Raw genomic sequence first — 25,929 nt, forward strand, 5'->3', positions numbered from 1 at the left:
CTGCCTTTCCCTGGTGACGATGCTGTTCTCCAGTCTATCCCCTGTTCCCTCTGGCTGCAAGTTCTTTCCATTCCTATTCTCCCTTGTAATCCTCTTCTACCCATCCTGTATCCTCCTGGGGCTCATATTTGGTGTAGTCTCCATTGACTCTTCCCCTTTTCCTATAGGACTAGCCACTCTTCTCTTCCTCCTTGCCCCTCCACCTTCAGTGACTACCTGTTGAGCCCCTTCTTCATTTTCCAACTCTCAAAACCTATTCCTGAGCTCTATTTCTCCTTCACTAGCCCGTCTTTTCCTCTGCCTGGTTCTTGTAGTCACATGCTTCCACTGACCACTTCCCTCACCCAGCAGTCTCCCCTCAGAATTCCCCAGTCCTGCTTCCATCTGCAAGTCTGAGCTTTTCCCTTCAGATACCTCATGTCTTTGCTCCATCATCTGCTCAAACCCCTTTCTAAACTCAACCAGACTTTCCACCTGCATCTCCAAACCTCAGATCTTCTCCTCCATCAGCTCAAGCAGACGGCATTTCATGCAGACAAAACTCTTACCAGGTCCCCCCTCCAGGATCATGGACATACGGCAGCTTCCACAGCCAGTCATCTCCATTGTGTCTTCCACGACATGAGTCACTCCCACCGCTGCCTCTGTGTCTGTCATCACCTTCCCACCTAAATCCTGTTCACCTGGGAAACACCCAAACCCCACCCCCCACAGCAACAACAAACCCCAAACAAGCACCACAAGACAAACTCCCCCTCAGACTCCCCTGTTTACAGCCCTGTTTGCTGGCTCCTGTGCCACGGCCTGACTGGCTGGCTCCCTTCATAGGACCCCGAGTCAGAGAAGCCCCGGCCCCAAATCAAGGATCAACTTCTCTCCCAGCACAAAGCCCCCACAAGCCTCGACACGTACACAAAATCCCAATACACAACCGAATACCAACACCTTCTCCCCCACACCATTCACAGCTGTTGGTGGGTCTTGGGGAAACCCTGGTGCACCAGCGGGGGTGGGTGTCTGATGGGGTGGGTGAGGCGGCGGGGGGCGGGGAGGGGCCCAGCTGGGAGGTGGAGGGGTCTGTGTGGTGGGAGCTGTGGGAGGGTAGGGGATGGATTGGTGCTGTGGGAGGAGGAAAGGGGGGTTGTGGACAGGGGGCGATTGGGTTGTCGGGATGGGGACTGGGTCTGGCAGGGATGTGGGGGAGGGAGAGGCTATAGGGGACCTGGATCGGGGACTTGGGTCAATGGCATGGCTGCGGCTGTTGGGTTGGGTTGGGTTGGGAGGGGCAGCACCATGGCAGCCCCCAGGGGGACACAGCATGGCTGTGGGGGGCTGTAGGGAGGGGAGGGGTCTGTGGGGTGGGGTGTCTCAGCTGGGTGGGGTGGCTGCGACATGTGGGGAGCGGGGGGGGGCAGAAGGGGAGCCGGGGGCTCTGAGCCGTTCTGGAGAGCCCCCGGCCGCGCCCCTGCCGCCCCCCGCCCCCCGCAGCCTCCGCTCCCGGCGCCGCCGGCCCATGCTCCGGGCAGCGGGGCAACGAGCCTGGCCGACCCCGGGGCTCTGTGCGGCGCGGCCCGGCGGCCGGTCCTGGGGCTCCAGGCAGCGCGGTCAGGGGGCAGGGAGCAGGGGAGGGGTGGGGTAGAGGGCAGGGGAGTTTGGGGGGTCAGGGGCTGGGGGGTGGATGGGGTCGGGGTGGTGAGAGGGTGGGGAACAGGGGGTTGAATGGCAGCAGGAGGTCCCGGGGCGGTCAGGGAGAAGGGGTGGTTGGATGGGGCAGAAGGTCCGGGGGACAGACAGGAAGGAGGGGGGGTTGGATGGGGCAGTGTGGGGCTGTTAGGGGCAGGGGAAACTGGAAACAACCCCCTGCACAGGGCTGGGAAAACAGAGCAGAGCGCTGGAGCCTGAACCCCCTCGTCAGAGACTGCGATGAAATCCTCTCAGGCATTGGCATCCGGACAGCAGGAGTATCTGGCTGTGTCGACTCTCTCCTCAGGCCCTGAGCGACCAGCACCCCAGCCAATGCCTGAGATGACGGGGCGTCCAGGATTTCCCGGTTTATGGATCTTGGGTAGCAGATAGAAGACCCCTGGTCGGGGTTCCAGGGGTGGGTCTGTGCAGATTTGTTCGTGTGCTTTTTCAGGGAGTTTCTTGAGCAGATGGTGCAGTTTCTCTTGGTCACCCTGAGTGGGATCAGAGGGGAATGGGCTGGAGAATGTGGAGTTGGAGAGCTGCCGAGCAGCCTCTTGTTCATATTCCAACCTATTCATGATGACGACAGCACCTCCTTTGTCAGCCTTTTTGATTCTGATGTCAGAGTTGTTCCTGAGGCCGTGGATGGTGTTGTGTTCTGCACGGCTGAGGTTATGGGCCAAGTGATGCTGCTTTTCCACCACTTCAGTCCGTGCTTGTCGGGTGAAGCACTTGAGTCCAGTCTGGTGTTTCGACCTTCAGGAGGATTCCACGCAGAATCCTTCTTTTTGTCGTGTTGGTAGGAAGGTCTCTGTGGATTAGTGTGTTCTTCAGAGGTGTGTTGGAAAAATTCCTTCAGTCGGAGACGTGGAAAGTAGGATTCCAGGTCACCGCAGAACTGTATCATGTTGGTGGGGGTGGAGGGGCAGAAGGAGAGGGCACACAAGATACCCACTTCCTGGACACTACAGTGTTAATAAGCGATGGTCACATAAATACCACCCTATCCTGGACCGCTGTACTTACCTACATGCCTCCAGCTTTCATCCAGACCACATCACACGATCCGTTCTCTACAGCCAAGCTCTAAGATACAACCGCATTTGCTCCAATCCCTCAGACAAAGAAAAACACCTACAGGATCTCTATCAAGCATTCTTCAAACTACAATCCCCACCTGCTGAAAGGAAGAATACCCAGAAGTCACTGACTCCAGGACAGGCTAACAAAGAAAGGAACAGAACGCCACCAGCCATCAACTTCAGCCCCCAACTAAAAGATCTCCAGCACAGGATCAAGGATCTACAATCTATTCTGAAGGATGATCCCTCACTCTCACAGATCTTGGGAGACAGGCCAGTCCTCGCTGACAGACAGCCCCCCAGCCTGAAGCAAATACTCACCAGCAACCACACAACAAAAACACTAACCCAGGAACCTATCCTTGCAACAAACCCATTGCCAACTCTGTCCACATATCTAGTCTAGGGACACCATCCTCGGACCTAATCACATCAGCCACACCATCAAATGTGCCCAAATACATTTGTTAGTCTCTAAGGTGCCAGAACTACTCCTCGTTTTGTTTTTGTTTTTTGCTGCTACAGACTAACACGGCTCCCACTCTGAACTAAATGATTGCATCTCTCCCCAAAATAGATCTAGAAGCACAAAGAACACCCTGGAGACCAGGCCTTTAAACGTTAGGAAACATCAGAGTTAAGGTGATGTGTACATACTTGGCGCAGTGCTGTTGTGAATGTGTGTTATGATACAGACTCACAGGTGTGGCCCTGGGGTCAATTCCCTGCCCCCCACAGCATCAATTTCCTCCAGACTCCCAAGGGAAGTGGTGCTTCCTCCATCCCTTGATGAGATGCCTTTCTGGAGTCTGCTTTGGTCCAAAACTCGCTACTGAGCCATATAGAAGGCCTGTGATGTGTAGGGGGCCAGATGAGATGATCTAAGAGTCTCTTCTGGCCTTCAAGTCTCCAAATCTCTGCAAAACCGGGTGCGGCACATTGAGCATCCTCTGATGGTTCCACGTGTGGCCTGCGTGAACCCTTGCACGACCACTGAGTGTGTGGGGGTGAGCCAGGGGGAGCAGCTCAAACACGCACAGGGGCCGGCTCGGGGCAGGACATGAGCCCTGCAGGGCAGGGGTGGGGGTGGCAGTGACATCACAAGGGCCTTTTGCAGCACTCAGCTGATTGGTGAAAGGAGGTTGGGAGGCGGTGACCTCACAGAGAGTCCACGACAACGGCCAGGGAGGACAGGCTGCAGGGCAGGGGGATCTCAGAGACCCCCGGGGCTTTGCTGCAGGGAGTCTCCTTCTTGAGGTGTCTCCTTGAGGACTGAGAGAGAATTCAGGGTCTCGTATATGAGCGCGAGGTGGAGCCTCTCTGGAGTTTTCTCCTTTCCCACTGCTCATTGAGCGAGAAGACAGACGTCCCTGTGGAGAAGGGAAGAGCCCCGGAGAGGTTTGGTACCGAGGCAGCCTGATCCGCCCGGTGCTGGCCAAATTCTCGGCATGGAAAACAGGAGGTTAAGGTGGGACAATTTTCCCCCAGCTAGGCCTTTGTCCCTTCGAGTCCTGGGGGTTTGTCTTTTTTGGTTTCCCTTTTCCTGCTTCCCTCCCTCCACTGGCGAGGAGGGGGCTGCTCTGTAGCCCTCATGGTGGGAGGCCTCCCAAAGAGATGGGACAGGAAGCGTGCTCTGAGAGTGATCCTCACCGGTGACCTGAGCCATCCCTGGGCCATCTGGGGAACCCTGAGCCCACCACCAGAGTCTCCACGCTGATTGGCTGAGCAGGGGGTCTAGTGGCAGGGAGGAGATTCAGGACTTTGTTGTTCTTGTTCAAGGCCCAGCAAATGAGCCAGAAAAATTATTTGCTTGGTGAATTTTTCTCCTTCTCGCTGCTGATTGTCTCTGAGCCGTTCCTGGTTCTCGCTGGTGTTCTCCTTCTTCTAAAAGACTTGCTGAAGAATCAGTGTGAATGGTTGTTGGTCTGTAGCTCATTCCAGGTCCGTTTATTCAGTGTGTGAAACTCCAGACTGATGGTACGTTTGAAAATCAGGACACCCGGGTCCTGTTCCCAACTCTATCCTGACAGGTTGTGTGATGGAAGACAAGGCCCTTCGCCTTTCTCAGCCTTCGCTTCTCCCTCTGTCAGTTGGGGAGAACAATCCTCTCACACCTGCCTCCCAGTGCGGGGAGGCTGGGTGTAACTCATTCGGCCAAGCATCCGAAGTTGGTGCTTTGCCGTTCCTAGATTGAGCTGGAGGCACGGGGAAGATGGGGCAGGGAAACAGAGGGACCCTGGGGATTCTGTGAGGTCATTAAACCAGAGCAGAAGTTAGTGTGGGGGACAGATCTCCTGTACCCCTTCCCTACAGGGACATGCGGGTAATGTGAATGGAGGAGGTGGGGGACCAAGTCACCCTGAGGATCCTGCAAAATTAATACAACCAGAGCAGGAGAGAGTGGGGTATAGACACCCCGAACTCTCTCTCTTCTCCAGAATGACCCTGATTGCCAGAACTGGGGGACTCCTCAGAGAGCAGAAGAGAGCTGGAGGGGATAGACCTCTGCAATATGGACTATATGGTGGATAGAAAATTGGTCCTCGAGCCGGTTTTGTTCAATATCTTCATAAATGATCTGGAGGATGGTGTGGATTGCACCCTCAGCAAGTTTGCAGATGACTCTAAACTGGGAGGAGAGGTAGATACGCTGAAGGGTAGGGATACGATACAGAGGGACCTAGACAAATTGGAGGATTGGGCCAAAAGAAGTCTGATGAGGTTCAACAACGACAAGTGCAGAGTCCTGCACTTAGGACGGAAGAATCCCATGCATCGCTGCAGACTAGGGACCGAATGGCTAGGCAGCAGTTCTGCAGAAAAGGACCTAGGGGTTACAGTGGACGAGAAGCTGGATCTGAGTCAACAGTGTGCCCTTGTTGCCAAGAAGGCCAATGGCATTTTGGGATGTATATGTAGGGGCATTGCCAGAAGATCGAGGGACGTGATCGTTCCCCTCTATTCGACATTGGTGAGGCCTCATCTGGAGTCCTCTGTCCAATTTTGGGCCCCACACTACAAGAAGGATGTGGACAAATTGGAAAGCATCCAGCGGAGGGCAACAAAAATGATTAGGGGACTGGAACACATGACTTATGAGGAGAGGCTGAGGGAACTGGGATTGTTTAGTCTGTGGAAGAGAAGAATGAGGGGGGATTTGATAGCTGCTTTCAACTACTTGAAACGGGGTTCCAGAGAGGATGGTTCTAGACTATTCTCAGTGGTGGCAGATGACAGAACAAGGAGTAATGGTCTCAAATTGCAGTGGAGGAGGTTTAGGTTGGATATTTGGAAAAACTTTTTCACTAGGAGGATGGTGAAACACTGGAATGCGTTCCCTAGGGAGTTGGTGGAATCTCCTTCCCTAGAAGTTTTTAAGGTCAGGCTTGACAAAGCCCTGGCTAGGATGATTTAGTTGGGGATTGGTCCTGCTTTGAGCAGGGGGTTGGACTAGATGACCTCCTGAGGTCCCTTCCAACCCTGATATTCTATGATTCTATTAATATCCAGAGTACTCTCTCTGGGGTTGTGCCACCCTGCACTCCCTACAGGGAACATACAAGAACAAGCAGCAGTGAGGTGATCCTTGAAGGTTGTGAGCTCTCTATAGTGGGGGGTCTTTAGTGTACAAAGACCCAACAGATGGAGTGTGGGCCCCCTGCGGGTTTGGGTTCCCTCCTGAAAGGAGCTGGGAGGGTTTAGGACCCAGCAGCATAAGTGGGAACCCCATTTCTCAGGGGAGGGAGGGCCCAGTAGCAAGGGGAGGACCCAGTGGTCTACCTGCAATGGGGTCTTGGTGAGATTTCAGAGAGAGGCTGCTGCTGACCCTCAGCTGTGTTTCAGGGTTTCACATTATCCAGACGATATACGGCTGTGATCTCCGGGAAGACAACACCACTTGGGGGTTTTACCAGGATTCGTATGACGGACGCGACTTTCTTACCTTCGATAAGGAGACCGTGACTTGGGTAGCAGCAGACATTGGGGCTCAGATCTCCAAGAGGAGATGGGATGCTGAAGTACTTGACAACCAGCGGTGGAAACGCTACCTGGAGGAGACATGTATTCCCTGGCTAAGGAGTTCTCTAGAGTACGGGAAGGAGACTCTGCAGAGGAAAGGTAAGTTGGGGGACAAGCCCCACCCAAGAGGTCAATACAAGTTACATCTCCATTCCCCAGCCCCAGTTCCAAAATGGAGCAGGGCAGTAAGGGGCAATTCAGCGAACCTTGCACCAGGGATGGGTGGGGAAAGAACCCCTTCCCCGCCAACGCTGCTGGAAAAAAAGATAAGAAATTGAAAATGTTAAAAGCAGCTCACTGTAGAGAAGCTGATCAAATGAGCCCAAATTTGCAGCACACATTCTAGCTCTTCCCCTGGTGTGACACAGTAGTTATCAAGGCAATCTGCCAATGTGTGTGCATGTTAGAGTAATTTACTTAATTATGGAAGAGCCACCGCTTCTCTGGACACCAGCTTCATTCACCATGTAATTCTTCCTCATTCACTGTCTGCACCATCATATTTTCTTATGTTACCCCCAGCCCCTGTGTTCCACCAATGACGGTAGCTTTGTTCTTGTTGCCTTTGTCCAAACTTCTCCCACAGTCATTTATGTGCTTTCTTCCATGCCATCCCCTACATGTGGAATTGCCCTCCCCATACTAATCTGGAAGAAGGCACCCCTTGACCTTAAAGTTTTCCCCCTCAAGACCTACCTTTGCTGCAACACCCTCTTACTTATTCCTTGATTCTTTTATCAATAAGACATCTGATAATCACACTCAAATTTATCAGAGCTTTTTCAGTAAAGATTAATCAGCACAAACATAGAAGGGAAGAGGTTAAATGCTTTACCACTCCGACTCAGGAGGACAGTTGCAGCGTAGTCTGCTTCAAAATGTTAACTCGCTATTACCCACATATGTACCTTGTGTGTTACCATGTACACACATTTCCCAGATTAGTTAGCATCATTACACACCCTAATCTTTCCCTTCCCAAACAGTTTGCACTTGCTGTTCAAAGTTACTTGAAATTTGTACCCAGTTTTTTGCAACATACTAGTTACTTATTTCTCTCAGGAACCTCAGCAGAACATTATCTTGTCAATTGCCATCTTTACAAATGCCAAGAAGTAAAAGCCATACACAGCAGTCTAATGTATATTTCAGTGCCAACGGGCTGGGAAACTGATTTTTCAACATAAGAGTAAATGCATTTGAAATCCATAATATTGGGGTAAATAGATTTGGTAACAACCTACAAGAAATTAGCCAATTAATATTAGTTAATTTGAGGGGCAATTTAGCACTGTCACTTTTTGTTTAATGGGCCCTTTCCATCTTTAATTGGTCATTTTATCTAGTTCATTTTTTTGCTCCCTGGCCAGGGCAAGATTCTTCTCTCTTTCATATCCAGGGACTGAGAGGAGATGGGCACAAACCTAGCACATGATTGACACCTGTATCTGGAGTTTAGTGAAGCCTTTCAAGGTACTTGTGTCACTGTGGTTGGGAGCAGAGGCCAGGTCAGGGACCTGGATTGGGGGTTCACCGTTGCTGATGCTGTGAATTGGGCACAGGAATTCTCTAACATGGTGGCTCTCTCTCATCAGAGGGATTCCGTCTCATGGACTTTCGTCCTCTCCCACTCCTGGGGTCTCAGAATTTCATGCTGCAAAGCTCCAGCAAAGGCTGCCTGGATTAGAGCTTGAAAATAACTAACTTCAGTTTCTTCTTTTTCCCAGTGCGCCCAACAGCTAGAGTGAGCGACAGGTCATCTCATGACGGCCTCACCACCCTCTCCTGTAAGGTCAGTGGGTTCTACCCCCGGGACATCACCGTGACCTGGCTGAGAAATGGGGAGAGCAGACAGCATGAGACCTACTCTGAAGGCATCCTACCCAGTGGGGACGGGACCTACCAGACCTGGGTGACAATGGAGATTGATCCCAAGATCAAAGGCCATTATTCATGTCACGTGGAGTATGAAAGCCTATCAGAGCCACTCTCCGTCTCCTGGGGTAAGGCATTTGTGTGTGTGTCTCTTTTTTCCTTGTGGGAGAGGGGGAATCCGTTAAACTCAACCCCTGAAAAATTCTCATTTGGATTTCTAGGCTGAAGCTGGAATTTCCTCAGGGTCTGTGAGGCCCTGTCCCCTTTGGCCCTGTCCCTCTGCATCAAGTTCTTGTGCTGGAGTTGGGACCCACAGTGCCTGGGGTTCATGCCTTGCTCTCCAGTTTGCTGCCTCTGGGGCTGTTCGATACATCTCAGCAATACACTGTCTCTGAAGGGAGAAGATGAGTAATCGGACATTAAGGCCTGAAGGGACCATTCTAATCATCTGATCTGAGCTCCTGCATAGCCCAGGGCAGGGGGGAATCACACCAGGGACCCCAGCATCCAGTCTGGTCATCTGTGAGCAAACTAGAGCTCATCCTTCAGAAAGAGATGCCCATTCCAGATGTAAAGTCTCCAAGGGATGGAGAATTTACCACATCCCAGGGGAAGCTCAGATCTGCCCCTTATTTCCAGACAGAATTGGTCTTGCTTCAGCTTGCAGCCCGGTGTCAGAGAAAAACACAGTTCTCACTCTCAGGTTGGGTGCAGCAAGTCAGATACATTTTATTATCTCAAGCAATTGCACAGAGGGAGAGAGTGCCCTAGGACACAGGGTTTCCCACACCTAGGCAGGTCTCTCTACAGATAAACAATTAGAGCAAGTATTTATACCTTTATTACAGACAATAATAAGCAACAGCTGCATATTGTTTATACATATTCCTTCATGATATCTCATTTTGCTCAATTTCTCTTATAGTCTACGTTCTATTCTTATCTAATACAAGGTCACAACAGCCTCTTTCACAGTTCTTTTCCACTCGCTTCGCACTATCCCCGCTTCTACAAATCTTGCGTTATTAAAGCTAGAGTTAGCCTGACTTCTGTTCATTTCAGAGGCCTGCATCCAAATTCCCTTTATATACTTCCACATCGGTCTCAACTTCATGCACTTGTGGTCCTGCCATGAGTGCAGGGGACGGGACTAGATGACCTCTCGAGGTCCCTTCCGGTCCCCTGATTCAGCAGGTTCTCAGAAACACGGCTCTATGGGCTCTTCATTCTTGCCCATGTGACCAGAGAGAGAGGTTTAATGTTGGGAGCAGCTTGTTTCTGTGCGCAGTGATGCTGGAAGGGAGGTATGGCCTTGGAATGGAGCGAGGAGGCAGATTAGAGCCCTGCATCACGGGGGAGAGACTCCTATGCCCCTAGCACAAGAAAGTCTAGGAATAATTTATTACAGATGGAGCTCCCTTCCAGCCATCTTTTTGCTTGGTTAATTGGGATGGGGAAAAATGCAGCATTTGGAAGTGCAAACGATTTCTGAGCGGGCAATGTGCACCGGGACTCTCGTCAGCAGACGGTTTCACATCACGATCCTGCTCCCACGTCCCTTGCCAATTTTTGTGTCATAACCCACATTTCCTTATTCTCTTCGAAATATTTTTCTTTTTGCTGTATTATCATGTGGCTCTTTCAGACAACAGGAGAAGCTGATTAATGAAACTGAAAGTGTATACAGAACGTGGGGTTTAACAGGTTTATATAAACCAAAAACAGTATTAATATTTCTATCCTCCCCTCTTCACTTCCTGCCCCCTCAAAAAACACGCATTGTGTCTGTAACTCCATTCATGGCAGGGAAATCCAGAGCTTTGAGGTCAGTTTCCAGTTTGGCACCAGATTCCCACAGTGGGACTGTTCCATTAGTCATGAAAGTCAGCATGGTCAAGGGGGGTTAGGGGCTGGGAGCCAGGACTCCTGGGTTCTGTCTCTGGAAGGGGAGTTGGGGTTAGGGGGTTAGAGCAGGAGGGGCTGAGAGCCAGGATTCCTGGGGTCGATTCCTGGCTCTTGCACTGCCTCACTGTGTGATCTTCAGCAAGTCTCCCCCCTTTCCCGTGTAGGGATGATACTGACATCCATGCTCTCCCACAGTTCTGAGGATTGGTTAATGTTATAAAAGTCTTCGAGTTTAAGTGCTAAATATTTATTATGACTTGAAGTGGTAGAGACTGTGTCCAGGACTTCCTATGGTGGGGTGCAATGCATGGTGGCTGCAGTGGAAGGGGTGGAGGGTTGCAGGACTCAGCCCTAACTTGGGGAGCTGACTGACGGATCCCTGCAGTGGGATGAAAGGGGGATTTTAGAGGTGGGGGGAGGGGGATTTTTCCCCATTGATCATTCTTTCCATTCCATTTCAGAACCAAATAATCTGATTCCCACTGTGGCTGGAGTTATCACTGCAGTTGTCCTGGTTGGTGCTATAGTCGGAGTAGTCGTCTGGAAAAAGAAACGCCCAGGTAAAGAGCCTGGGATGGGGGGATTCTCTGGACTTGCCGGGCCCTGCACACCCGCCTAAGGGCAACAGCAGTACAGGAGCCTGTGTCAGTCCGGTGTAACTGCCCCATTGCAGGACTGAGCTAATGACCCCCAATGGGAGCTGCTGGAAGGCCAGACCCAGAAACTGGGTGTGGGTTACAGTTTAGATGGGGCTAGGTTTTCCAAAGAGCTCAGCACCCAGTGCGCCGAGGTCTTTGGAAACAGTCTCATTGTGTCTTTCTCTCCTGCCAATTGTGAGCGCCTGGGACCTTGAGTCCATTACTGAGCTCCAGGGGGCTGTGCTGGGCCAGGGGCCTGGTTTCTGAGCTGTGGACACAGATCGGAGTCGGTTCCTGCCTTGGGAGCTGCATTCACTGAAATTTGCCTTCTCTCTGCAGGGAAGAAGGGAGACGGCTATGCTGTAGCTCAGGGTAAGTGACAAGAGACCCATCGCCTCTTTTCAAGTGGCCATCTCTGAACAGCCATCAGTATTTGCTTGTGGATTTTAGCCTGGAAGCACTGACAGGAGATCCTCGCTCCCACTCATAGGCCTTGTCTACACTGAGGATTTTAGGGAAATCTCCAACTATTGCTCTAGTACCATAGAATCGTAGGACTGGAAGGGACCTTGAGAGGACACCTCGTCCTGTTCCCTGCACTCATGGCAGGACTAGGTATTATCTAGACCATCCCTGAGTAACCTGCTCTTAAAACCCTCCAATGAGGGAGATTCCACAACCTCTCTAGGCAATTTATTCCAGTGCTTAACCACCTCTTCCAGTCCTCTCTCCCATCTTCCATGACTTTTCAGAGCTATTGACTCAGATATCTCCTCTGTCAGTTCCTTGACTATTCTAGGATACTTTTCATCAGGCCTTGGTGACTTGAAGACCTCTAACTTGTCTAAATAATTTTTAACTTGTTCTTTCCCTATTTTAGCCTCAGATTCTACCTCAATTTCACTGGTGTTCACTATGTTAGACATCCAGTCACTATGAAACGTTTGGGTGAAAACTGAAACAAAAAAGTCATTTAGCCCTTTTCCCATTTTCACATATTCTGTTATTGTCTTTCCTTCCTCATTGACTAATGGGCCTACCTTGTCCTTGATCTTCCTCTTGCTTCTAGTGTATTTGTAGAATGTTTTCTTGTTACCCTTTATGTCTCTAGCTAGTTTGATCTCGTTTTGCACCTTGGCCTTTCCAATTTTCCCCCTACATACTTGTGTTATTTGTTTACAGTTTTCCTTTGTAGTTTGATCTAGCTTCCACTTTGTGTAGGACACTCTTTTGATTTTTAGATCATTGAAGATCTCCTGGTTAAGCCAGTGTGGTCTCTTGCCATCCTTCATTTCTTTCCTGTGCAGTGGGATAATTTGCACTTGTGCTCTTGATAATGTCTCCTTGAGAACTTTTCAACTCTCCGGAACTGTTTTTCCCCTTAGACTTGCTTCCCATGGGATCTTACCTTAGTAAACTCAGGGAGCTGCTAAAGTCTGCCTTCTTGAAATCCATTATTTTATTGTGTTGTTTTCCCTCCTACCATTCTTTAGAATCATGAATTCTGTCATTTCATGATCACATTCACCCAAGCTTCCTTCCACTTTCAAATTCTCAACCAGTTCCTCCCTATTTGTCAAACCAAATCTAGAACAGCCTCTCCCCTTATAGCTTTCTCCACATTCTGAAAGAAAAATTGTCTCCAATACATTCCAAGAACTTGTTGGATAATCTGTGCCCTGCTGTGTTGTTTTCCCAGCAGAGGTCTTCTTCAGTAGTGTAGAGTGGCTGTAGACACATGTTCTCTAACCTTGCTCCGAGGAAGTCCTAGATGATACAAGGGTTAAAAACACCTGAACCCCATCTCCTCAATTGCTCCACCCCTGCTCTCTCTGGTGGAACTGCATGGCTTGCGGGCATGGGTCCCAATTTTAGTAGTGTAGACAAGGCGATAGTCAGGAATGTATATGGTGGTTTTGGGCTGAATTATTATCCCCCTAGAGCTGTGCTGTGTGTGGCTGAGTGTGACCCTGAAGGTGTCTGACCTGCTTTTAATGTTACACTTTTGACTTACCTGAAAGTTGGTTTGGTGCTTGTGAAATCTGGGCCTGATCCAAAGCCTGTTGAAGCCAATGGGAGTCTTTCCACTGACTTCAGATCAGCACCACTCTGTCGCCTCGATTACAACAAGTTCAAATCCCCTCCTCAGTTGTCTCCTGTAATTATCTTTACCAACAGGACCAAGACTAAAAATTATGGGAAATATTTACATACGTTATTGACTGCATCTGAGGCCCTCTAATGTCTGGTATGAAGAGCCAGTATAAAGTGCACAGATCTGCCGGGCCCTGCTAGGGTGTAGTCATCCAGCTCTCTCTCTATGCTCTCAGGGGTCCCCCAGCAGGTAACGGAGGGGGTTTGAGAAGTGCCAACAAAACCTCCGCAGAGCACCACCCTACCTCCTGCAGCTGGCCCTCAGTCGTGCCTCCTTCCCTCCTCCTCGTTACTCCAGAACAACAGAAATTCACATGCAAGAGCTTTGTTAATGGGGAGTTAAGGTGGCAGGTGCTCAGCCCTGCCCTGGGCTCCCTGTGTCCTTTCAGAATGGGAGTGTTTAATTCCCAGAAGTCAAAGGTTTGCAAACCAGGATATGCAGAGATATTATGGCCAAATTCACAGCCATAAAAAACGCATCACAGACCATGAAATCTATAGAGATTTCACCGGGGAGACCAGCATTTCTCTAACTGGGGGTCCAGACCCAGAAGAGGGTTGTGGGGGGCGGAGGGGGTTTGCAAGGTTATTGGAGGGGATCACAGTATTGCCACCCTTACTTCCGTGCTGCCTTCAGAGCTGGGGAGCCAGAGAACGGTGGCTGCTGGCCAGGCACCCAGCCCTGAAGGCAGAGCCCCCCCCAGCAGCACCCTAAACGTAAGGGTGGCAATGCCGTGACCCATCGACAATAACCTTGCTGCCCCCCTCCCCCCAGCCCCTTTTTGGTCAGGACCCTACAGGTACAACACTGTGAAATTTCAGATATAAATAGCTGAAATGATGATAATGACAATTTTTTACATCCTGTGACTGAAATTGACCAAAACCGACCCTGAATTTGGTAAGGTCTTAATTATGATGCTTCCCACGCAACTCAAACTCTGCCCCAGTGGGTCTGGGAATAGGAACAGGAAGTAGACCAGCACCATGCCAAACCAAACTTGCCCTTGTCTGTGTGCCCAGCACCGCCCCAAATCTGCATTCCTCTTCATACCGTCCACATTGTTCGGTGCAGCGCCATTGATTAAGGCGGGAATTGCTGTTCATTGGCGGGGGGAGGGTAACATCTGTGGTCTGCGTGAGGGACCCCTCTGGGCACAGACCAAAGGAGGCAGAGTTGAGGTTGTTTAGCAGGAGTATCCTTAGCCCAGCATCTCCTGCTTTGCCCGCCGTTGAGTGTTGAGTAGTCTGGGCTCCCGTTCTGACGAGGCATGAAGAGCACAGAGCAGTGCTGTCCCCCTACAATGGTGACGTTTTTCGCACGTGAATAATGGAAATCCTGGGCAGCTGCCCTGTAGACTGATCTGTGCACCAACCAGCTCACTGCTCGGGAAGAGTCAGGTGATGACTGTTCCCTTTGGATAGGAGTCCCCGTATCTACTAACTACGCTGAAACCCTGTCCTGTGAGAGACGCTAATATACTCTCTCTTCTCCTCCTCCTCTGCACAGCAAACGACCAAGGATCTAGTGGCTCTGACCTATCTGCCCAGGGTAAGTGAGGGGGGCTCTAGCCTAGGGGTTCACTGCTCTCACTGAGGCCTCTGGAGAGAGAGACCCAGTCCAAGTCATTGGACCCTGAGTCTCCCTGGCCCGTCCCCTCTAGCAAACCAGCCCCAAGGAGCAGAACAGGGGAGTTTGGGATCTCTTATTTCCCTTTTATTCACACTGGGGGTGCAGGAACAGGTTTGCAGCCAAATCCCCCTTGTTTTCGCTGCGATGACTTTAGGTGTGAAAGACGCTAGTGAGAGGGATTTCTCTGTGGCTGCTGGTACAGCGTGGGCTGAGCTCAGCTTTTGCAAGGATAACTCCAGCTGCTTCAGAGAACAGTCTCCAGTGCACTGCAGGGAGGAAGCAGCAGGGACAGAGCCCAGCCCTTCGGGCTCCAGGAACCCGGGTCTCTGACCCTGGAGCTACAAGCTTTGTCAGCGGGGTTAGAGATTTTATCCACTGAACCCTGCAGCCACTAGGGTGACCGCCCCGACCGCAGCCTGCACTGTCATTGCAAAACATGATGGCAGGTTCCCTTTGACAGACATTGCCTGTGTTTAACTTCTGCAGCTTAACTGAGCCTGGTGGAGTCCGTGCCACGGCCTGAGGGGACCCCCGAGAGAAAGACGGATGAGCTCTGCTCTGTCTCCCTACAAGAACCAGTCAACCCCTCCCTAGCTTTTCTCTGGCAATTGGAGGGTCCCGTGTGGGATTTCTGGCCTCGTCTCTCTGCTCACTGAACCATGTTTTGCTTTTCAGGTGTCATAGTTTTCTGTAATAATGTTTTATTTGCACAAAATAATTTCCAACATTTTAATGGATAAAAACTCTGTTAGTCAGAGTTCAGTGTTTGCCCCATTCAGTGTGGGCACACCGTCCTCTGGCTGCGCGGTGCGGTGAGCTAGGTCTGTCAGCAGTAACTGCTTGTGCATCTGTGGTGGGGACGGCTTTTTTTTCTGTCGAATTTCATGATTATAACACGGTAAATGGCCGGGTCTACTCGCAGCTGGTCGCGCTGTTGCCATCATCAGCTGAGGACGTCTGTTGGACAGGAATAAGTGTCTGCGTTTAGTTTGTAAGTGCCTCTAATGTCCTTTTCACCATTCATAGAGCCATAGAAATGCTGGGCTAGAAGGGCCCTCAATAGATCATCAAGTCCAGCCCCGATCTCAGGCAGCACCAAGTTAACCTAGACCATCCCTGACAGGTGTTTGTCCAACCTGTCCTTAAAAACCTCCAACGACGGGGATTCCACATCCTCTCTAGGCAACCTGTGTGACGAAGTGGGGTATTTTCCTAACGTTGCGTATGTATACTGTGTGCCTCAGTTTCCCCCGTGTGCTGCATGTCTAACCCAGGTGGGAGGTGGGGTGTCTGCTGCTGTAGAGGACCAAGTGTGACCCAGTCTAGCAGCCTGGACCCCAGACCATGGCCTGGGCACTTTGTAACTTAGCGACTGATGACTTGAAGGCCCATCCCAACTTGGAGCCAGCCAGTTATGGGCAGCGGAGAGAACAAAGAGTTGAAGAGAGAGTCACCTGGAGACCTGTTTGCCCGGGAAGGAAGACAGATGGAAGTGGGGCCTTGGAGGTGATATGGGGTGGGCCGCAGAAAGGAGGATTCACTTCTGGTCTGGGAACAAAGAGCGGCCTGAGCCCACCTGGATGGGGACAGACCCTGATGAACGCCCCTGAGAAGGTCTTGTAATCTGCTCCAGACGTACAATAAACCCTTCTGTGCTGCGCTGGCTGAGAATCGCTGCAGGCTCAAGAGAGGCAGGCATGCTGGAGGCTCAGACGGGCGGTACTGGGAGGCGGAGGAGAAGCCTACAGCTTAAACCCTGAGCAAAGAGTGTGACCTCATGTAGGCTCAATACTCTGAAAGGCCGGTTCCCATACGGAGCCAAGAGGGCACTGGCCTGTGAGTCTGTGACAACCTGTCCCACACTGAACTGTCCTTAGAGCTAGAGAGTTTTCCTAATGTCTAACCTAAATCCCCCGTCTCCTACTGTCAGTGCACCTGGAGAACACTTGATCACCGTCCTCTTCAGAGCAGCCCTTAATGCCGGGGTAGATAATTATTTTTTGTCAAGGTCCAAATTTCTTGGTCACGATATAGCCACGGTCCAGACTCAAGAGAAACATTTTTCACACCACAAGTGCCCTGTTCAACGACCGCCTGCAGTGCTGTGAAATGTGCCCAGGGCCTATATTGTTTATATTCTTAGTGCATTAAATGAAAAATAAAATCAAGCCATAGTATAGCCTGAAAATAACCTCCAAGAAAGATAATGAGGAGTCTGGTGGCACCTTAAAGACTAACCGATTTGTTTGGGCATAAGCTTTCATGGGCCCACGAAAGCTTATGCCCAAATAAATCGGTTAGTCTTCTTGGAGACCCCAGGGCATGGCCACTAGTTAAGTCGAGGGGATGGAAGGCAATAAGGGTCGAGGAAGTCTCCCTGCTGAAGGCCGAAGGGCTTCTTCTCAACGCCCCTTAATAGAATTTAGGCCTGGCTGGTTTGAGTAAGCTCTTTTGCTCTTAAAACAATGTTGCAGCCGCAGATAATGCCTTATAGTGTAAGGTTTGCTGACGCCAAGTTAAAGATAATAGGAGAGAGAACTACAAGGCCAGGCAGGACGTGCTGGTTGTTTAAGTTGCTAGGAATGCTTGTTAGCGGTTGCAGGAAGTAAACATTGTTGTAACCCAGATAAGGAAGGCAGAGTATTTGTGTAAAGTTTTAATTGGCTGATGTGTAGTGCAGTAGCATTAAGGAATATAAAAGTGTGTGTAATGACCTGCTCTGGGTGCAGGATTTGAGATTCTATTCTCCCTACACTTTGTTTGCAGCTGCAAATAAACTTTTCTGCTTCTCCACCCCGTTGTGATTATTGAGTGACGCACACCGGGTAACGAACCCCTGCTGTTGTTTGGCCTCTGGGCACTGGGTGCTGGCAACAGTCTTTAAGGTGCCATCGGACTCCTCGTTGTTTTTGGGGATACAGGCTAACACGGCTCCCCCCGATACTTGTCTCCAAGAAAGATGTAATTTATCTGAACCATTGAGAAAGTGTTTAGAAAAATGTCAAATAGATGCAACTATTAGCATTAAAAATACTTTCAGGCAACAGGTTTAAGTTTTGTGTGAGTTTTGTCAAATACAGTTATTGTAGGCGTATCTGCACAGAGAGAGAGAAACAGATTCAAAACTTTTTCAGCCGTTTGTGGTTTATTTACCATCAGTATCAGAGTTTGAAAGAAACACTTAGTACACCTGAACTCTTCATCTTTTATGATTCAAGCCTTTCCACGAACAAACACCCACCCACCACCACTCCCAGATCTTCTCAGCACCGCTGCTGCCGAGCCAGTTTGCCTCATTCTGTATTTGTGCATCTGGTTTTCCTTCCCTACGTGGCGCACCTCACACTGGCCTTTGTTGAATTTCATTTTGTCGTCTGTTGCCCAGTTCTCCAGTTTATCCAAGTCCCTCTGAATTTTAGCTGTATCCTCCAAAGTGCTGGCAACCTCCTTCCCCCCACCCCGCAGCTTTGTGTCATCTGCAGCATTGATCAGTCTGCTCTCTGTACCTACATCCAGGTCATTAATAACGATGTTAAACGCTGGAGCCAGAACAGATCCCTGGGGAACCCCACTTAAGACCACCTCTTTTGCCCTCACAGTTTACAGCTCTCTCCTCCCCCTCGGGGTACAGTGACCCTCTACGGGTTAACAGGACCTTTTTCCAGTGAAAGAGCCTTTATCACACTGTGAATATTCTTAAACATGTACATGTATTTGTTAGCAATCAGCAGCAGATCAGCAGAATGCACTCACCGAGCATCTAATGCTCACCACTCCCAATAAAGCAGACAGACCTCTCCTAATGGCCAGTCAGCGTTGTGTCATCTGGGGCTCTGGCTTCTCCACAGTCTGGTCATGCAAGGGATAAAAATCCGAGCCGTTCTGGCCTTGAGCCGAATCCCCGAGTTACGTTCCAATGAGCTTGTTTTCTCACCCTCCGGATCGAGTTAAAATGAGAGTTCTTCTTACAATACCTTCTTCGCCAAGTGTTTTACTCAAAGCATGACTAGACGTCTCACCAATCATAACCCCTCATGGGCTAAAGCAATTTCTCTAGCAACAGCAAAACCTTATAATTTCTGCTTATCAGCAGAAGCAACTTTTAACTCAAACTCCCACGGGCGCCCAGTCAGAGCCTTGCAGACACGCCAGGGCAGCGGGTCCGTCCTCCCTCCCGGTCCAGTCGCTCTGTGACGTTCCTGGGTCTGTCCCGGGGAGTGATGCTGCAGCTGCCCCTGGCATTCCTCCCTGCGCTCAGGAGCACAGCAGGGGAGCTGCCTTGTTCCTTCCCCCGTCGTGGGGCTGCCTGGACCCACCGCAGGCTGGGGAGGGCGGCAGGTGAGAGGCACAGATGGCCTAGAGACCCCTCAAGGGACCCACGCAGACGGGGCCAAGCCCCTCTGCCTGTCCCATGCAGCCTGCAGGGCTTGCTGGGTTTAACTCTCACCTCCGGGGTGAGACTGGATCGTACCACAGTGTAACGGGGACGTGCTGGTGGCTCCTCCCTGGGGAATTTGGGTGCTTGGTGCCCAGGGTTCATCTCTCCTGGTGGCAGAGAGCACAGGAGCAGCCAGTGCAAACTTTATAGCCTTCCCCTCTGCTCATGGGTGGCTGGGCTTAAAGATGCCTCTGAACCAGGCACCTTCACCCAAAAGGGAGCTGATTCCTGGCCCATCGCAGGGCGTGAGCTGGCATCAAACAGCTCACTCTGGGCAGGGCCTTGTACCCTTACTACCCCTATTTCTCCAGAGTTGAAAGGTCAAAAACCCCCTCAAATCTTCCTTTAAGAGATGAATAGTGTCTGAGCTGCGTGGACAGTGATTTGCACTAGTTGGTGTGGGGATGGGGGGGCCTGGTGTTGGTTGGGGAGCTCCCTGTCCATATCCCCCACCCCGGAGCCCACTCCAGGCTCATCCATACCCCCCTGCGGTCTCCCAGGAGCTGGGGCTGCCTCCTCTCTGCGTGATGAGTTCCCTTCTTGTTGGAGGGCTCTTGCAGCTGCTGTGATCCGGTGTAGTTTCACTCTGTTGTGGCTGTGAGGACGACTGTGCCGGTTTCAGGCAGCCCAGGGGCTCTGGGTGAGGGAGCGGCTGACAGGGGATGTTTTGATCTAGAACCCGAGTTTTCCAACTTCACAGCACCATGACGCCTTTCTGACAACAAAAATTACGACATGTCCCCAGGAGGGGGGGCCGAAGTCCAAGCCCGCCTGAGCCCCACTGCTCTGGTTCCGGGGGTCGAAGCCCCAAGGCTGCAGCCCTAGGCAGGGGTCCTGTAACATGAGCCCCATCACCGAAGCCCTCAGGCACGTCTAAGCCAGCCTGGTGACCCCACTAAAATGGGTTCACGGCCCACTTTGGGGTCACAACCCACAGTTTGAGACCCACTGATCTAGAAAGTTAAAATGTTTCTACTGGTACCTAATGGGCAGCTGCCCTTAATGATTTTATAAAAGAGAATGTTTTACATAGTCTATTCTTATATGTCCGTAGTAGCCGTGAAATACAAGAAACCATGTAAAAATAATCTTCTAAAATAACTAAACGAAACTTCAAAAGTATATTTTCTAAAATGATTTTTTTTTCTTTTTTTTTTAATTCTCTCTCATTGGCAGTTTCAAAAAAAATTGTTTTCATTCTGAATTGGATCAAAAGCAAATTTCAATATGTTAAAATTCCCCCTAAAATAGAAATTCCAGGATCTGACCAGCTCCCCCCATAATTCCTGCCTCCCAGCCCCCATTATAACACGGCTTTTGCCTTCATTATCACAGCCAATGCTGGTCAAACTGTAATGCAACTAAGACAGTTTAATAGCGCCTGACAAAGAAACCAGGGATAGTCTGTTCTGTGTTTGTACAGCGCCGAGCGCAGCGGGACCCTGGTACATGCCCATGGCCCCGATGGTAAACGCAGGATAAAGGACAGTTCTGTGGGCAGAGGGATCTGGAGTGCGGGGAGGGGGGTGTGAGGCCTCCTGGAGCCAGCAGAGGGCAGCAGCGACCTCCTGGCAGACCTGTCCTCCAGCTCCTGTCTCCGGGGTCCTGAGTCCTGGTTCTGTCCCCAACCTGTGCTGGAAAATGCACAAAGAGCAGGACTGACCTGCCTCTCCCGCAGTGTGATCCTCACACAGAGACTCCAGCTCCGGCCCAACAGCACTCACAGGGCAGCTGAATTTTCTGGGGGAAAATTGGCTAAATATAGGGTTCACAACCAATCATTTCTTAAAATGTCCCCTCGTGTCTCACTTTCCTAATCTAGCCTTTCTCAAAGGCCAGGTGAGCTGATCAGAATGGGGCCTTCTGTCCTTAACAGCTTTGAATCTGGGGAAAGACCGGAGGGCCGGTCTTGCCCCGCAGTGACTCACGTCTGGATGCCACGGTGACGGGCCCCAGGGGAAACCCCACAGCGGTCACGTTGACTCCCCCAGCCAGTGCCCCAGGGACCCCTCGTCTGGTCGCTGAGCAGGACAGCCAAGACGATGGAGCAGGCGTTCGGCCGCGCTCCGACAGGGTGAGGGGGCTCTGGGGCAGGCGTCCCTCTCCTGCACCTCCCAACCTCTCCCACTCAGCCCCGCATCCAGCTCCTCTGCCAGAGCCCAGAGGGTCGCAGCCCAAGGGGGGCGCTGTGACAGGAGGGCACCAGAGGGCTGTGGTGGCCGGGGCGCACGGTGACCTGAGAGCCCCAGAAAGGGGGGGAAGGAACCGGACGTGGCTGGATAGACTCACACTGGTGTGGGGATACCGGGAGGGGGCAGTGACATGCGGGCTCCAGAAGGGCAGATTTCTCCCACCCCAATGCTGAGCATCACCAATGGTCAAGTGCCCCTCCCCCGGCCCAGAGCAGGGGGTGATTGGGGGAGGGGGGGTTAACACGCTCCAGCGCAATGGAGGGAGCTAGGGTGGGTGGTGATGGTGGAAGGTTGACTCCCGAAATCTCCCCAACCCCCTGCACTAGCCTGTCCCTTTGGGCTGAGTAAGAAAAAGGGGGAGCCCCTGAGAGCTGGGGAGCATGGGGACCTGTCGGGTCAGAGTGTGGCCTGCAGCAGGGGACCCTGAAAACTGGGAGAATTGCAGCAGGAGGCTGAGAACTGGGAGGCTTGGACCTGTGGGGCAGAGGGAAGGGGCCTCCTGGGAGCTGTGTGGACATGGCCGGGGGCTGGGAGCTCTGGGTATAGGGAGGAGTCCCCCTGGCTCTGGGGGCACAGAGAGGGGCCTCCTGGGAGTTGGGTGGGCTGGGACCTAGAGGCACGGGGGGGGCCCTGGAAGCTGAGTGGGTGTGAGCTGGAGCACAGGGAGAGGTCCCCTGGGAGCGGGGGTGGGCTAGAAGCTGGGGGACTGGATCGGGACCCTCCAAAATTTACTGGTCTCTCTGCCCGGCAGTTTTAGTTCCCAGTCCCTTCCCTTCCCCTCCCCTCGCTTCCCAACCTGGAAGAGTCTGGCAACTTCCCGCTCCTGTTGGCTGGCCACATTCATCTTCCATTGGGCCCATGGAAAGAGGAACGGCAGGGCTGGGACCATCTGGGGTGGTGGTGGGAGGGGAAGGGGGGTGTGGCGGGTTCACTTGTAGAGCCCCCCTTGGGACTGTCACTTGATTCCTGAGCTACCACGGAGCCTAACCCTTCTGCCAGCCTGGGCACCCCTTGACTCTGCCTTGCTGAGCCAGACCCTGCAGGCCCCCTCCAGCACAGACTCTAGGGCCACACCCTCTGCCGAATTCAGACACGGAGAATCCCTCAGCCCTGGGGCGGCTCAGTTAACAGGGTCTTGCCCCAGCACCCAGTGCAGTGCCTTCCCGGGAGCCTGAACCCCAGATAAACTCGTCTCACCCTGTCTAAGTTGTACGCAGTGTGAGTTCATATTATTCGCCCTCTTTCTCCTTGTAAAGAGAGATCTGCACAGACTGCTCTCCCCCCAGGGATCAATGACTTACACTGGGATTATTAATGAACAAAAGTGATTTTATTAAGTATAAAAGGTAGGATTTCAGTGTTTATAAGAGATAACAGACAGAACAAAGGAAGTTACTAAGTAAAATAAAACAAACACAAGGCTAAACCTAATACACTAAGAAACTGGCTCCATGTAATATCTCACCCTCAAAGATGTTCCAATGAGCTTTTTTTCCACAGACTGGACGCATTTCTAGTCCGGTCCCAATCCTTCCCTGTTTAGTTTATGTTAGTTCCAGCAGACATCCTGGATGGTGAACAGGGGCTTTCTGCTGACTGGCCGCAGCTTCCCTCCTGTTTCACCCCCTTATATAGATTTGGCAAAAGGCGGGAGTCCTTATTTCAGCTTGACCCTCCCAGTTCCTTATGGAAAAGTACCTGGTTTAAGATGGATTCCAGTATCAGGTGACATGGTCACACGTCCCTGTGAGACCCCAGTCTCCATAGGTTATGGGCTAGCCCACACATCCGCAGGAAGGCTTACAGGAAAACAAAACCATTCACAACTAGTTCTAGTTAACTGGAGCCATCCAGTTCCTGAAATACCATTAATGGTCCTCCCTTCGCCTGACGACATTAGTAATCCACGTTTATACCTCATATTTCTAACTTCAGACATGGAAATGACACATGCAGACAAATAGGATGAACTCATTCAGTTGATGAGAACTTTTTCAATGATCTGTCACAAGAGGCAGTTTGCATAAAGCATATTCCAGTTACGTCATATTCATACTCGTGAGCACATTTCCGTACAGAATACGGAGTGCAGCGTCACAGGGAGACCCGGCTCGCAGGGGCAGAGGGCAGGGGCAGAACTTGGAGCCAGGCTGGGAGGGACACCCTGGGAGTGGGGAGCAGGGGGGCTCTGCTCAGGAGCAGGGAAGCAGACGCTCTTGCCACGCCAGGCTGCACCCCGCAGGCAGCCTCTGCACCACGGTGCCCCCGGCTACAGCACTCTCGGCAGGGGCCCACACTGCCCTGCCCTAAGACTGGCCCTGGCCACATGCTTCTTGGGGCCAAGGGGAACTCTCGTGTCAGGACTCCACCCCTGCAGCTCCGGGCTGAGCGCTGCACAGGTCTCCAGGAACCTACACTTCAACCTCCCCACGTCCGGTTCCCATAGCCGTTCCTCCCAGCTCTGCAGCACTCTCCTACTCCTCCAGCCCATGCTAGTCGGCCAAGCCCAGAGGTGGCACTCCACCCAGGGAAGCCACTCCAGGAAAATGTCATGCAGAGGTAACTGCCCAATTTCCTCCTCCTCCGCCGCCAGCCATACATCCAGGGCATCACTGGGGGTGTCTTCCAACCCGTCCAAAGCTGTCTGGCTGTGTGACTGCCGTGATACGTGGAGCAGCCTGTTTGTGTCAATGACTGTGGGGATCGCACCACTCAGGGGTGTTTCCTTCATGCTGCCTGGCGGCTACCTAAGTTCCCTCTAAGCCGCGCAGCTGTGCAGCAGGCTATCAAGGCCGTGCAGGCAGGGAGAGGTGCCTCTCCCTTGGCCCCGGGCTGCTGCACAGAGAGAGGGCTGGGGGGACTCCTCACTCCCCGCTGCAGCCTGTACCCCTCATCCCTGCCTCCACCCCAGAGCCTGCACCCCTAGCAGGAGCCCTCACTCCCCGTACCCCAACCCTCTGCCCCAGTCCTGAGCCCCCTCCTGCAACCCAAGCCCCTCAGTCCCAACCCCACCCCAGAGCTCACCCCCCAGCTGGAGCCCTCTCCCCCCACACTCCAACCCTCTGCCCCAGTCCTGAGCCCCCTCCTGCACCCCAAACCCCTCAGTCCCAACCCCACCCCAGAGCCTGCACCCCCAGAACTCCAACCCGCTGCCCCAGTCCTGAGCCCCCTCCTTATGTGGGCTGCATCCACACAACACAGATACTACCTGAATGCCCCTGAGGATGTCACATGAGCCACAGCTGTGTGCTGATTGGGCTGCAAGTGGCCCACTGGCCACGGGTTCAGAACCACTGAGCTAAACCTTCCAGATCTAGGAATGCATGATACCTGCAGGGAATAAACAGCAGAGCCCTGCTAGACTCTGAAATTTAAAAGAAACACGTCAAGAGACTTCGCTGAAGGTCCCATCTCACCCCATGAAGGCCCATTCTCACATTCTTCCCCTCTGCAGATGAATGAATCTGAGAAATCCAGACCCATGTTATTCCTCCTCCTTCACAGCAGGAAAGTCACAAATAAACCGTCACCCCAAGGCCAAGCTCAGGACATTGCATTTCAAACCTCATGGAGACCATTATTGCTCCTGAATGTATCCATTTTATTCAATGACGTGCTATCAAATAGAAATGAAAAGTGGGACCCTACCCCTATGCTGGATAGACAAACTGGAGGACTGGGCCAAAAGAAATCTGATGAGGTTCAACAAGGACAAGTGTAGAGTCCTGCACTTAGGACGGAAGAATCCCATGCACCGCTACAGGCTGGGGACTGACCGGCTTAGCAGCAGTTCTGCAGAAAAGGACCTGGGGTTACAATGGACGAGAAGCTGGACATGAAGGCTAACAGCAAGAAGGCTAACGGCCTATTGGGCTGCATTAGTAGGAGCATTGCCAGCAGATCGAGGGAAATGATTCGTCCCCTCTCTTCGGCACTGGTGAGGACACACCTGGAGTACTGTGTCCAGTTTTGGGCCCCCCACTACAGAAAGGATGTGGACAAATTGGAGAGAGTCCAACAGAGGGCAATGAAAATGATTAGGGGGCTGGAGCACATGATTTATGAGGAGAGGCTGAGGGAACTGGGCTTATTTAGTCTGCAGAGAAGAATGAGGGAGGATTTGAGAGCAGCCTTCAACGACCTGAAGAGGATGGAGCTCGCCTGTTCTCAGTGGTGGCAGATGACAGAACAAGGAGCAATGGTCTCCAGTTGCAGTGGGGGAGGTCGAGGTTGGATGTTCGGAAACACTAGTTCACTAGGAGGGTGGTGAAGCACTGGGATGGGTTCCCTCGGGAGGTGGTGGAAT

At 51.9% G+C, this 25,929-nt stretch overlaps 1 protein-coding gene across 1 annotated transcript; it reads left to right on the forward strand.

Annotated features, from left to right (window-relative positions):
* Positions 1-6,410: 6,410 nt before the first annotated feature.
* On the forward strand, positions 6,411-17,786 carry LOC142071809 (class I histocompatibility antigen, F10 alpha chain-like). The gene is made up of 7 exons (XM_075127359.1): positions 6,411-6,432; positions 6,570-6,887; positions 8,516-8,791; positions 11,030-11,128; positions 11,546-11,578; positions 14,871-14,912; positions 15,480-17,786. The coding sequence occupies exons 1-7, from the start codon at positions 6,411-6,413 to the stop codon at positions 15,482-15,484; spliced, it is 795 nt and encodes a 264-aa protein (XP_074983460.1). The 3' UTR covers positions 15,485-17,786.
* Positions 17,787-25,929: the final 8,143 nt, after the last annotated feature.

The sequence above is a fragment of the Caretta caretta genome, chromosome 4, assembly GCF_965140235.1.
Source record: "Caretta caretta isolate rCarCar2 chromosome 4, rCarCar1.hap1, whole genome shotgun sequence".
Classification (NCBI taxonomy): domain Eukaryota; kingdom Metazoa; phylum Chordata; order Testudines; family Cheloniidae; genus Caretta; species Caretta caretta.